Raw genomic sequence first — 13,728 nt, 5'->3', positions numbered from 1 at the left:
GCTTTTTTCTTTTTGCTTATGTGGTGCTGAGGAATCGAACCCAGGGCCTCATGCATGCAAGGCAAGTGCTCTACCACTGAGCCACCTTCCCAGCCCTCACATTCAGCTTTTACTGGCTAACACTACCATTTGAGCCACACCTCTAGTCTTTCATTTTTTTGCTCAGCATTAAGCTTCAAACTGAAATCCTCAGATCTTCTCCTGAGCAGGTATGAGCTGTTGGTACAAGACTAAAAGTCTAATTTTATAAAAATCACCTCTTTTCAAGAAGTAGATTAAACACTTTTTTTTTTCCAATTTTGACCTCAGTATTTTTTAATCCCTTAAAAAAAGAACAAATATACTTACAGCTACAGAAATTTCAGGATCTTCTTCAAATGAATCTGTATCACTTTCCCCTGCCTGATACACAGTAACTCGATATACCTACCAAAAAAAAAAGTATTAATTCATCTCTTTTTTCTTCAATCAGAAAGGCTTCTTAACAATGTCATAGATAAACAGCATGTACTACTATGTATGAAAAAATCTGAAACAAAGGTCAAAATGGAGTGAGTATAAAGGAGGAAAATGGAAGACAGTGAAATCCTTACTCACTTTGGCAAAAGTTAACAGGATTATTAAATGGTTTTAGGGATACTATTTGATTTCAACTGTTCGCATGCATTATTTTATAAGCAAATTAATATTACTTTTTTTTTATCTCTTTGTCCATTGTGGGGCTTGAACTCTGGGCTTGGGCGCTGTCCTTGCACTCATCAGCTCAAGGCAAGGGCTCTACTGCTTGAGCCACAGCACCACTTCTGGTTTTCTGGTTGTTTATTGAAGATAGCAGTCTCAAGGACTTTCTTGCTGAGATCCTCAGATCTTAGCCTCCTCAGTAGCTAGGATTACAGGCATGAGCCATCAGCACCCGGTTTCAAGTTAGTATTAAATATTTCTAAAAATGAATTGACCATTATAATTGCTCATTAAAGTCTACTAACTCCTTGGTACTAGTAATAGAAGGATACAGTTGAACAATAAGTAATTATGAAAGTCTCAAGTCCACAAACAAATATTCTATTGTGAACAAACCAAGAGAAGGATTTCAAATGAATATGAATACATCTTCAATCTCATCAAAGCCAACGAACACAGAAAAATTTAGTAATATTCTAATTAGAAGGAAAAATACCTCATCATCTTCATCTGAGAGTTCTTGTCCTTCTTCACTAAGGCTATAATCTTCTGAATCAAGAGATTCAACTTCAAATTCTACACTGAACTGATCCGAATCAGAAACTGAATCCTGATCCAACCAATCACCTGAATGTTCACTGACACCATCACCAAGATCCTAAGAAAAAAGCAAACAGTATACGTTATTTCTCAGCCTGTGAAAGATCTTGTATCTGTTTCCTCCTCAGACCTATATACTGGCACTAGATTATGGTTCAGTTATACTACATTACTATTTTTTCCCTACTCAAAACCCCATTACACAAAAAAAAGTCCCCTGCACTGAAGGAATATACAGTGTGACCCCATTAACATTTTCACCTATCTCTAACTAGACCTCTTCCCGCCCCCCACCCCACAGTTAGTACATGGAAAATCCAGTCAGACCTACAGTTCCCTAAACCAACCCTGACACTTCAATTTCCAAACTTACACCACTAACTTGAATTAATTTGATAGTTTCTAAATCTTACTCATCTTTCTTTGGCTAAGCCTCTATCAAAACACACACACACACACACACACACACACACACAAAAGAGCCTTTCAACACTGAATTTTCTTTACTATTGATGATATATTCATACACAAGCATAACTGGATTTCATGGTTCTCGTGGAATTATAGGTACTTAAACTAATGCCAGTCTTAATCATGCTTATATATTCATAAAGACAGAATGCTAGTTTAGACACACACAACCCCCGTGCCTGTGGCTCATGCCTATAATCCTGGGAAGGAAAGTCCATAAGACTCTTATCTCCTAGTAAAGGCTAGAAATGAAGGATGCCTCAAGGTGCAGAACTCCCACCTAGAGCCCTGAATTCATGTCCCAGTACCAGCACCAATTAAAACACACATACATACATACACACACACACACACACACACACAATTTGGTCTTTGTTTTAATGAACTTTGAGAATGACAATGTTTTTAAAAAGCCATCTCTAGAGAAAAACCACATTTGAAGTTTGTGTACTCACTAAGTTTTAACTAGATCCAATCTTCAGATCACGCATAATCACTTTCAAGAACCTATCTTGTTTTTCATAGGACTTACTAAATACTTGTTTAATTGTTCATAACCATCTCCCATGAAGTCAGGAACCGTATCTACGTACCACTGTCAGGCAATGCCATATATGAAACCTGGCAAAAATATGACACATCTACTGAATATAGAACGTGAGACTGAGCAGGAGCTCATCACACCATCTGGTGGCTCACATGAGAAACTTGCTCTGCTATACACTCTGGAAAACCTATCTGTACTCGACATTGCTTTGAAAGAAAACAAATGTACAGAATGTACAGAAATAGAAGTATATGTAAAAAGAATGGCGTTTCTCTCACATGGGTTCAGTGTTCTAAATATAAATAATCTTCACTAATATTCAGAATAATAACCACAAGTATCATTATATCACCAAGGTTCCAATTTTTACAACATTTTAAAGGACTAGGTATTAAGTTCAGGTATAAGCCAAGCACAAACAAGGCCCTGACTTTGATCCCTATGACCTGGATAAAAAATAAAAATTTAAGATAAATGCTTAATGATGGAGAAAAGATCACACTTGTCAAGCATTTTGCTAAAAAAAATAGTCATATGGAATCTTTTGGAGTTTTACTGGCAGATAAACTATCAGCAGATACTTACTCTTTCATATCCATGCAATATTATACCCAAATTTCAAAGAGCTACTAGTCATGTCTAGACTTAGGTATTGCAAATGTTAGGCTCAAACTATGTTGATTTACTTTTTGGTGGCTGGGTTAAAAAGTTCTTTTGTTGTTTTCTATGGATTTTTTGGGTGGTGCTAGGACTGAACCCAGGATCTTGCACATGTTAGGCAAGCAAGTGCTTACTACTGAACTATGTTTCCCAGCACTTAAGATACTGTTACTCTAAAAATTCAAGGCAAATTTGCCTTCAAATCCTTAGATACATAGTTAAGGCGAATTTCCAATTTTATTCTCTTAACTTAAAAAAAACACACACACACATAAAAAAACTGACCTCCAAATTCTCAGACTTTATACTATAGTGTATCTGAACTTAGCACTGGTACATGGTCTACAAAGATTCATTAATATATAGGGTAACATTATTAACCTGGGGTTGTAAGTGAAAAGATTTATATAGCAGTAATATTTCAGAATAAAATTTATCACTGTGGTCAAGCAATCTAACATCATACACATGAACTTATTCTATTTATAGGCTTATTAGTATTGCCAGACTTACAGTTTGGGGGCTTTTTTTTTTCTGGTCGGTCGTGGGGCTTGAACTCTGAGCCTGGGAACTGTCCCTCAGCTCTTCAGCTCAAGGTTAGCACTCCATCACTTGAGCCATAACACCACTTTCGACTTATATGGAGTTGAGGAATCAAACCCAGGGCCTCATGTATGCAAGGCAAGCACCCTACCACTGAGCCACCTTCCCAGCCCCTAGACTTACAGTTTTTAAAAACCTTAATTTATTTAAAATGAAAGATTTACCAGATTTGAGGGAGTCTCTGTCGATTCACTGCTACTGCTTCTTTCACGACACATCTCCCTTACTGGACACATAGCCATGTTTTCATCAAAGGAAAGGGAAATACTATCAGATTTGTGGCGCTTTCTTTGTTGTTCAGTAGAAAATTCATCTGAGTTTTCTTCTGGATATTTAAGAGAAAAATGGGTAATTAAATTCTGTTCTATGATTCAGAAGCTGAGATATGTTGAGTACATATTTGTAATAAAATTAAATTTCAATGAAAACAAACAGAAAAATAGTAAATTACTATTAATGTTTCAAAAGCCAACACTTTTTATTCAGTTTGTCCAACTAAGAGTTATAGCAGAACACTGTATTTTTAAAAGCTATCCAGGCTGGGTGCCAGTGGCTCATGCCTGTTATCCTAGCTATTCAGGAGATTGAGATCTGCGTATTGTGGTTCAAAGCCAGCCTGGGCAGTAAAAGTCCATGAGACTTTTTGGCTCAGCCATGGGGCCTGAACTCTCGGCCTGGACACTGTCCCTCAGCTCTTCAGCTCAAGGCTAGGGCTCTACCACTTGAGCCACAGCGCCACGTCTGGCTTTTTCTGCTATGTGGTGCTGAGGAATCCAACCCAGGGCCTCATGCATGCAAGGCAAGCACTCTACCACTGAGCCACCTTCCCAGCCCTCCATGAGACTCATCTTCAATTTACCACCAGAAAACCAGAAGTGGTGCTGTGGGTCAAGTGGTAGAGTGCTCGCCTTGAGCTGAAGAGCTCAGGGACACCACCCCAGGCCTAGAGTTCAAGCCCCATGACTGACAAAATAAAAGCTATGCAGCCAGGTACCAGTGGCTCACACCTGTAATAGCAGCTACTCAGGAGGCTGAGCCCTGTGAATTATAGTTCAAAGGCAGCCCAGACAGGAAAATCCATGAAACTCTTATCTCCAATTAACCACCAAAATAGCCGGAAGTTTAGTTCAAATGGTAGCTTTGAGCCCTGAGTTCAAACCCCAGTGCCAACAATAAATAAACAGCTTCCCAATATCTACAAGTCATATCAATTCATCTAGAGCTTTTATTTACCAATCTAGAATTTGTCAAAAGCAAAATTAGGGAAATAAGACTTCATCCTTTTTATCTTAAGTGTTCAAATTACATAGAAGACAATTTGGATTTGTTTTTCTGGGTTACACTGATATAAGAGACTGGACAAAAAGCCTCACACCCGTAACAGACTCATGCTTACAATCCTAGCTACTCAGGAGACAGATCAGAGGATTTCACCTTGAAGCCAGAAATGACAGAGAAGTCTAAGAGACTCCCTCCAATTAATCAGCAAAAATGCCAGACTAAGCTGGGCACTGGTGGCTCACGCCTGTAATCCTAACTACTCAGGAGGCTGAGATCTGAGGATCACGGTTCAAAACCAGCCCGGGCAGGAGAGACCGTGAGACTCCTATCTCCAATAAACCACCAGAAAACCGGAAGTGGCGCTGTAGCTCAAGTGGTAGAGTGCTCGCCTTGAGCTGAAGAGCTGAGGGACAGCGCTCAGGCCCAGAGTTCAAGCCCCATGACCGACCCAAAAAAAAAAAAAAAATGCCAGACTACAGGTGTGGCTCAAGTGGTAGAGCAGTAACTGTGAGCTGAAGATTGAGGGAGACTGCAAGGCCCTTGAGTTTGTACTAGCACATGTACACTTGCATATACGCGTGTGTACACACACACAAATAACAGTAACAACAGTTAGGACTTTTTTTTCCTGATATTAGGGTAATATATGCCTCACTACAAAAATCTATAAAAGGAGCTGCGAGTGTGGATGGTAGACCACTTAGCTAGCATTCCCAAGGCCCTAGGTTCAATTCCAGCAGTAAAGAAAAAAAGAACAGGAGGAAGGAAGAAAAAGAAAAGAGGAAAAAGACAAAAATACAAGTCATTTATAATGCTACCACTGAAACATTAGTTTTTATTAATTTAGTTCTCATTAATCTACTTCCTTAAAAAAATTAATGACTAAGGAGCTAGCCCAGCATACAGTGCTTGTCTAGTATACAAAATCAAGGCCATGATTTAATATTTTAAGCCTTATAAAAAAAACAAAAAACGGGCTGGGAAGGTGGCTCAGTGGTAGAATGCTTGCCTTGCATGCATGAGGCCCTGGGTTCGATTCCTCAGCTCCACATAAGCAGAAAAAAAAGCCAGAAGTGGTGCTATAACTCAAGCGGTAGAGTGCTAGCCTTGAGCTGAAGAGCTGAGGAAGAGCTCCCAGGCTGAGTTCAGGCCCCGTGACTGACAAAAAAGAAAAAGAAAAAAACCACATTTGAATTATGCTCTATGTTCTCTCTTAAATATTCTATTTGTTTTGTTTTTTGGTGCCAGTCCTGGAGCTTGAACTCAAAGCCTGAATGCTGTCCCTGAGCGTTTTTGCTCAAGACTGGTACTACTCTACCACTTGAGCCACAGCTTCTGGTTTTTTGATGGTTCACTGGAGGTAAGAATCTCAAGAACTTTCCTCCTCTGCTGGCTTTAAACTGGCATTCTCTGATCTCAGCCTCCTAAGTAGCTAGAAGTACAGCCATTAGTACCCAACTAATATTTCTATATATAAATCTTGCTTTTATCTGATTATGTCCTTAGGATAGTCTCCCAAAACTGGACACTAGGGTAATGGTAAGAAATCTAAGTCTTTTCATAATTCATAAAGATATAACCAATTCATATCAATGGATATACTAATAGTATAATAGTATATTAGTGCCAATACTCAAATGAGCAAAGATAAGGTTTTTGTTAATTTGAGAGACTAGGATATCCTTTTAGGTTTTTTTTTTTTTTTTATTCATAAACTGCTTTATTGAATGGCAATTTCTTTGTACAACTACTTAAAGATAAGAAACTTTTAAAAGATTATTCTTACATTATTTTATTTTGTTAATTGCATTATGTCTACTGAATCAATGATAATTGATTAAGATTTCTAACTGGTTTTATATATGAAATTATGTGTTTTGGAATAGATTTTATACATGTTCCTTTACTCAATTATTTGAGAAGTTGTAATAGTGTATACAGTGATTCTTTTGTGCATTATCAGCTTTTCACTTCTGATTCTCATGCTTCTCATTTCTTTCCCTTGATAAATTTCATTAATACTCCAATGCCTTGTTAAATTGAAGAGTTTTCATGGAGCTATGTAAAATAGTCTCTCACGACAAACCTTAAAAAATCAACCTGGTTGAAAATTAATTCCCAAATGTTATTTCTAATTGTATTTTTTATCTGTTCTCTAAGTCCACATCTTTGCTCTCTTCCTCTTTCTCTCTTTTTTAATTAGAACACATCTTGATATTTTGAAAATTTCAAAGATGCAACTTCTGGATTGATTGAGGATAGCTCATTTTCTTAAGGACTTTTAAGCATATGTATACGCACACACATATACATTTGTGGTTTAAAATATGATGTTTTTTTTTTAATTTAATTTTATTTTATTTGTGAACATACTGTACAGAGGGGTTACAATTGCATGGGCAGGATAATACGTACATTTCTTACCAAGCACTGCAGCCTCCTCCTTTGTTTACCCTTCCCATCCCTTCCCAGCCTCCCCCCTCCCCCCATCCCTATCCTTCTCCTTCCCCCCTCCCTCCCACCCCCTTCCCCCCCCAACCTCCCTCCCTCCTTTTAGGTTTTTATTATCAGTAAAGCTAAAATTGCCAAAACTATCTTCACATATTTGTCATTTATAATCCCTGTGAAAAAAATTTGTTCCTACTTTTCTGCCCTATTTCAATTTGAACTTTTAATATTTCTCCTACTGATTTTAGAGTAATTCTAATGCCATAAAGATGTTAACATTTAAAATTCTAGTCTTTATATTCTATTTCACTATCTCCACTCTTTTTTTGCACTGAATTCATAATTTTAGTTATTATAACTAAATAGGAAACAATGGCTTCATTCGGTATCTTTTCGCTGGAAAAAAAAATCGTTTCACCTGTTTTCTCTGAGTATGAACGGAAGGCTTGAACTCAAGAGCCTTGAATTTGCTTAGCTTTCTTGCTTATGGCTGGTGTTATATAACTTGAACCATGCCTCCAACACTTTGCTGGTAAACCAGAGATAGTCTCATATACTTTTCTGCCAGGCTGGCTTTGAGTTTCTTCTAGGTCTCAAGCTCCTGAGTAGCTAGGAGGTATGAGCCAATTACATCTGGTTCCTCTTTTTAACTTCTAAGATGCTATTTACCTTCCGTTTAAAATGCACTAGTATGTTTTATGACTTAGTAAAAATGATAAAAATTTGAAGCCTGATATAGTAGTACATACTTGTAATCCCAGTCACTTGGGAAGCTGAGGGCAGAAAAACTGAGTTCTGTATCAGTCTGGACTACACAGCAAGATCTTATCCCAAAAGTGAAATAGAAATTTAAGGCCAAGTACCAGTGGCTCACACCTGCAATCCCCACCTACTCAGAAGGCTAGTCTACAGATTTCAGTTCAAAGCTAGCCCAGGCAGACAAATCTGACAGACTCTTTTATTTTTTTTTTTGTCGGCCGTGGGGCTTGAACTCTGGGCCTGGGTGCTGTCCCTCAGCTCTTCAGCTCAAGGCGAGTGCTCTACCACTTGAGCTACAGCACCACTTCCGGTTTTCTGGTGGTTTATTGGAGATAGGAGTCTCATGGTCTCTCCTGCCCGGGCTGGCTTTGAACCGTGATCCTCAGATCTCAGCCTCCTGAGTAGTTAGGATTACAGGCGTGAGCCACCAGTGCCCGGCCAGACTCTTAACTCCAATTCTTGAAAAGCCAGAAATGGAGGTGTGGCACAAGTGGCAGAGTGCTAGCCTTGTGGGATAGTGGGTAAACTGCTATAATGACTAAGATAATGTAGCTAAGAGTTCCTATTATTTTGGTTATAAACACATAGGTAACTATTACTTACAGCTGAACAAAATGAACTCCACCTGTTATTATTATTTATAAACCAAATAAAACCATACAAAGTATCAGAAATTCATGAAATTCATTCAATCCAGTCTTAGGATAGTTTAGATAGTACACTTAAGACTAGTATGCATGAGATCCTGGATTTGGTCTGCAGCATTGAAGGAAAAAATATAGAATTCATTTGACTAAACCACAATTCCATTATGCTTAAAGTACTGATTTCACTAGAGAAAGAATATTAAACAGCTGTTTAATTTGCCAAAAATTCATATCTACCTGTCTCACTATTTGCTCTCCTTCTAGTTGAGGTAGATGGTCTAGAAATCAAATGTGAAGATGAAGGCTTCTCTTCCTGCAGCTCTTGCCCAGGACCCTAAGTATTCAAAAAAATAAAATACAACAAATGAAACTTCTAACACCAGGAAGGTATGGTCTGCTTTATATAATCCTTTCAATTTTCAAGAAACATTAAAACATATTCAGATTACCTTCTGATCATTCTCACTCCCTAAATGGCATCCATTCTCATTCATAGATGTGCCAGATTCTGATGGTTCTAAGAGAAAATATAAATTTATTAATAAAGTAATTCAACAGATACTAGTACAACACACACCCATATACAATTTAACCTTTCAACAAACATTAAACTTTTCCCAAAAGCTACTCACATGTTAAATACTGGAGACAAGAATAAAAGAATTTAATTTTAAAAAGAAAACACATAAAAGTAAATAAACCCTTACATGATATTTTAGCTAAGAAAATATAGCATTAATTATTTGTTAGTGATAAGAGAGAGGAAGTTTTAAGGATCAAAGACTCAGGAAAGATTTCATAATAGAGTATATGGAAGTAGGATTAGGAAAGACACTCCAGATGTTCAAAACAAATGATGTTCAAAACTAAATGTTACAACAATAAATATACATGGCATAAATGAATGAAAGAAAAAGAGTTAAGACTCAGGGTCTGATATACAACATTCCACCTGGGTAAGTTCAGATACCATACACTAGAGACAAAATAATTTTGATGAGGATGAACTTAAAGTCATTATTTAGAGAGGAACAGTGTGCAGCTGGATGTTTAACATCAAAATTCCAGACTTGGGGTATTTATATACAAAGTCACAGTCAGATACTCTTCACTAGTACTTTGGAAACATAAGTCACGCCTGAGCACTAACATTTTGAAATGATACATTACCACAGTTCAACATTTCTTATATAAAAGCTAAGTATTATACTGATTCTTCTTAAATTGAACACACAGATTATTTAGAAATTTAGTTGAGAGGGGAGGCAGAAGAGGGAGAGTGAAAGAACTTGAATATAGAATAGTGGGATCCAAAGCTAGCCAAATTATTCTAAAAACTAAACAGATTTCTCAGAGGAGTTTTTTGGGTTTTTTTTGTTTTGTTTGTTTTTTGGGGGGGTTCCAGTACTGGGACTTGAACTAAGGGTCTTACACTCTCACTTGGCTTTTCCACTTATGGCTGATGCTCTTGAGGCACAGCTCCACTTCTGGCTTTTTGGTTGTTAATTGGAGATGAGTATCACAGACTGGCTCTGATCCGAAGCCCACAGATCTTAGCCTCCTGAGTAGCTAGGATTACAGGCATGAGCCACTTGGCAAGTTTAAGAATGGGTTTTAGGAGAGCTATAATGTGTCTGAGCTGTCTCATAAATATTCAAATACACATTACAACTCTTCCCAACTCAATGTTTGTAAATAAAAGTATACCTAAAAATGCACAGCCTACAAATCAGAACTTTAACAAGGAAAAGTGAGTTCATTCATCAGTACAATACTATAATAGTGTTCAAAATTTAACTTACCCTGCTGATTGACTACTATCAAGTTTCTGTAGATCATTGTATATATTTTCCTTGTAAAAAGAAAAAAATCAAGAAATGTACATTTTTAAATAAAAATGTATTAAACTAGATTCAACAAGACTTCAAAGTATATTCAGTATGAACCACTGCACATACAGTTTCAATCACTACATTATACCATTAATAAGTTCCTAGGCCCTAAAAAGTACCATAATTAGAGACATAATGCTCATGTACAGTTCTTTAATCAGGGCTCAAAAACTTTTTCTAATTCAAAGATTCAAGTGTCCATTTCTTGACTTGTGCTTTGTTTGAACTTTATCAAAAGACCTCTAAGAAAGAGAAGGCAGATTTCATAGCTATTCTCAATTTCTTAGCAATATGCTCAGAAGCAAACTGCCTTTAAAAATGATAGGTTAGCACGTGCGCACGCGCACGCACGCACGCGCACACGCACACACACACACACACACACACACACACACACACACACACACACACGCACGCAGGCACAGGTGTACAAATGCACCTATTATACAAACTCATTTAATGGATTTACTTTCTTGATCTTATCATTTTTAAATTTATTTGTTATTATTAAATTTTTTTAATACATGCAGATTGAGAAGTAACTATATACCAGTCACTGTTCTAGATACTGGGGAAAGATTGAGAAATCTCTGCCTTCATGGAGCTTATATCCAAATAAGAAGACAATCATCTATTCCAGTATATTTACTCATGTGGGAATTTTTGCTTTTGTTTTTCAACTAACATTCAATGTTTACCTGTCAAAAGATAACATTTCTGGGCTGGGAATAGAATGCTTGCCTAGCATGCATGATGCCCTTGGTTCAATTCCCCAGTATCACATAAACAGAGTAAGCCAGAAGTGGCATTGTGGCATTGTGGCCCAAGTGGTAGAGTGCTAGCCTTGAGCAAAACAAGCTCAGGGACAGTGTCCAGGCACAGAGTTCAAGCCCCAGGACTGGCAAAAAAAAATAAAAGGGTAACATTTCTCTAATTCTCAGGGTTAAAGGAAAAGTACCACTCCATCTATTTCTACCCGAGGATTCTTTTTTTTTTCTTTACAGTGCTGGAGATAGAATCCAGGACCTTGCACATTAGATACAAGCTCTACTGCTAAGCCACACTCAGCCTCCAATACAACAATTTAAAAAAACAAATCATATTCCTATTCATATTCTTTTTCAAGTTAGTAATTTCCTCAATCTCTAAATTTAAGATTCAAATCAATGATAATCCTATGTGGTGGGGGGGGGAGAGGGAGAGTGAAGGAAGAGGAGGGTGAGAGGGAAAGGGGGGAGGGGGAAAGGAGAGAGAGAGAATGTAATTGGAGAAAGCTGACAGAAATGGGAAGAAATATTTTTACACTCCATGAAGACTCTCAATCAAGGATAACCTTAAGATTATTCTTTTCCTATTAGAAACTGTACCTCCATATATTATTATACAATCAAATACTCAGTTCAAGGCTAGCACTCTGCCACTTGAGCCACAGCACCACTTCCAGCTTTTTCTGTTTATGTGGTACTGAGGCACAGGGTTTCAGGCATGCTAGGCAAGCACTCTACCACTAAGCCACATTCCCAGCCCTAGCTATTTCTTAATAAAGTTAAATTTCACATCCTAAAGCCAAGTATAAAATACCATGAATGAATATTAAACACAGAATTTAGTAATGGAATGATGCTTCTAAATGTTACATTAAAAGCAATATGAAGGCTGGGATGTAGCTCAGTGGTAAAACGAACATATGTTTAGTATTCATGAGGCCTTGAATTCAATCCCTAGCATCAAAATATAAGTAAAACTTAATATAAATAAAAACACCTTTTATAAGCTACACTACATTTTTTCTGCTTGTGTTGAGCTTTGTCTTTTTCTAGTGCTCAATAATGTATTCGGCTTATAAGTTGAAGGTGTAAACATCTCATTTACCATATAGTTTGTGTGGGTACGTACTTTTTTCCTGTGTGATGCTAGAAACCAAACCCAGAGCCTTGTGTATGCTAGGCTAGTGTTCTACAATTGAGCTATGCTTCCAGTCCTAGTATTTATTAGGCAAAAAATATCAGTGGAATCTGACTGTTTAAGAAGAAAGTATATATCTCATATATTAAGGTATAAACGTTAAGGATCAACACAGAATTGAGTGTGCTACACTAAGTAGAATGAGGAATTCTAAATATAAGGTTAAATAAAAACTAAAGTCTTCAGTTATCAAAATAATCCTAAAATTTAAGTTATCTGGGTTAAATTCAGATGATTAGCTACCATAATAGGGGAAAAAATGATTTCCAAAGTAATTGAGGCTCAAATTTAAGCCTTTACTACATGATTGTAAAAGCCTAACTTTGGAAGTCAACAATTTATAATATAGAATGACTAGTGCTAACATGTGTAAGGTTTCCATATGCCAAACATGTTTTTTACACAATGTTTCTTTGTGAGATACTTGTAACTTCTACACAAAGTATTTATATTATGCTATTTTACAAAGAGGGTAACCAGTCAATGTACCTATACACAGAACTAGTAAATGTCTGGGCTAGATGTCAAAAACAAATTTGTAAGATTCTAAATGGGCTGGAATTGTAGCTCAATAGCTTAGTGCTTTCCCAGCATGTGCAAAGCCTGGGTTTGATCTCCGTACCATAAAAACAAAAGAAAACAAAAACAAAGGATCAAGGCCAGTTGTAGTGGTACAAGCCTGTAATCCTATCACTTGGGAGGCAGGATTATGTAGAGTTTGAGGGCAGCACAGGCTACAGAGTGACTTCAAAACTCTGTCTCAAAAGAAAAACAAAGCGGGGCTGGTGGCTCACACCTATAATCCTAGCTACTTAGGAGGCTGAGATTTGAGGATTGTGGTTCAAAGCCAGCCCTGGCAAGAAACTCAGTGAGATTTTTATCTCCAATAAACCACTAGAAAAACTGGAAGTGATGCTGTGGCTCAAGCAGTAGAGCACTCGCCTTGAGCTGAAGAGCGCAAGGACAGCGCCTAAGCCCAGAGTTCAAGCCCCACAACTGACAAAAAAAAAATTCAAGGCTGGGAAGGTGGCTCAGTGGTAGAGCGCTTGCCTTGCATGCCTGAGGCCCTGGGTTGGATTCCTCAGCACCACAGAAGCAAAAAGAAAAAAAAAAAAAAGCCGGAAGAGGGATAGTGCCCAGGCCCAGAGTTCAGGCCCCATGACTGGACCCAAAA

The 13,728-nt window shown here is 37.5% G+C and overlaps 1 protein-coding gene across 1 annotated transcript in view; it reads right to left on the bottom strand.

Annotated features, from left to right (window-relative positions):
* Positions 1-13,728, bottom strand: part of Mdm2 (MDM2 proto-oncogene, E3 ubiquitin protein ligase) — a 24,873-nt gene that overhangs the window by 3,138 nt on the left and 8,007 nt on the right. Inside the window, exons 5-10 of the mRNA XM_013022766.1 lie at positions 10,500-10,549; positions 9,147-9,214; positions 8,935-9,031; positions 3,727-3,887; positions 1,178-1,339; positions 349-426 (exon numbers count right to left, since the gene is read on the bottom strand). Of these exons, the coding sequence (XP_012878220.1) occupies positions 349-426; positions 1,178-1,339; positions 3,727-3,887; positions 8,935-9,031; positions 9,147-9,214; positions 10,500-10,549 (616 nt within the window). The remainder of the gene's footprint in view (positions 1-348; positions 427-1,177; positions 1,340-3,726; positions 3,888-8,934; positions 9,032-9,146; positions 9,215-10,499; positions 10,550-13,728) is intronic.

Source organism: Dipodomys ordii, unplaced genomic scaffold (assembly GCF_000151885.1).
Source record: "Dipodomys ordii isolate 6190 unplaced genomic scaffold, Dord_2.0 Scaffold3, whole genome shotgun sequence".
Classification (NCBI taxonomy): Eukaryota; Metazoa; Chordata; class Mammalia; order Rodentia; family Heteromyidae; genus Dipodomys; species Dipodomys ordii.
The sequence above is the reverse complement of the archived record's forward strand: the minus strand, read 5'-3'. Positions and strand labels throughout refer to the sequence as shown.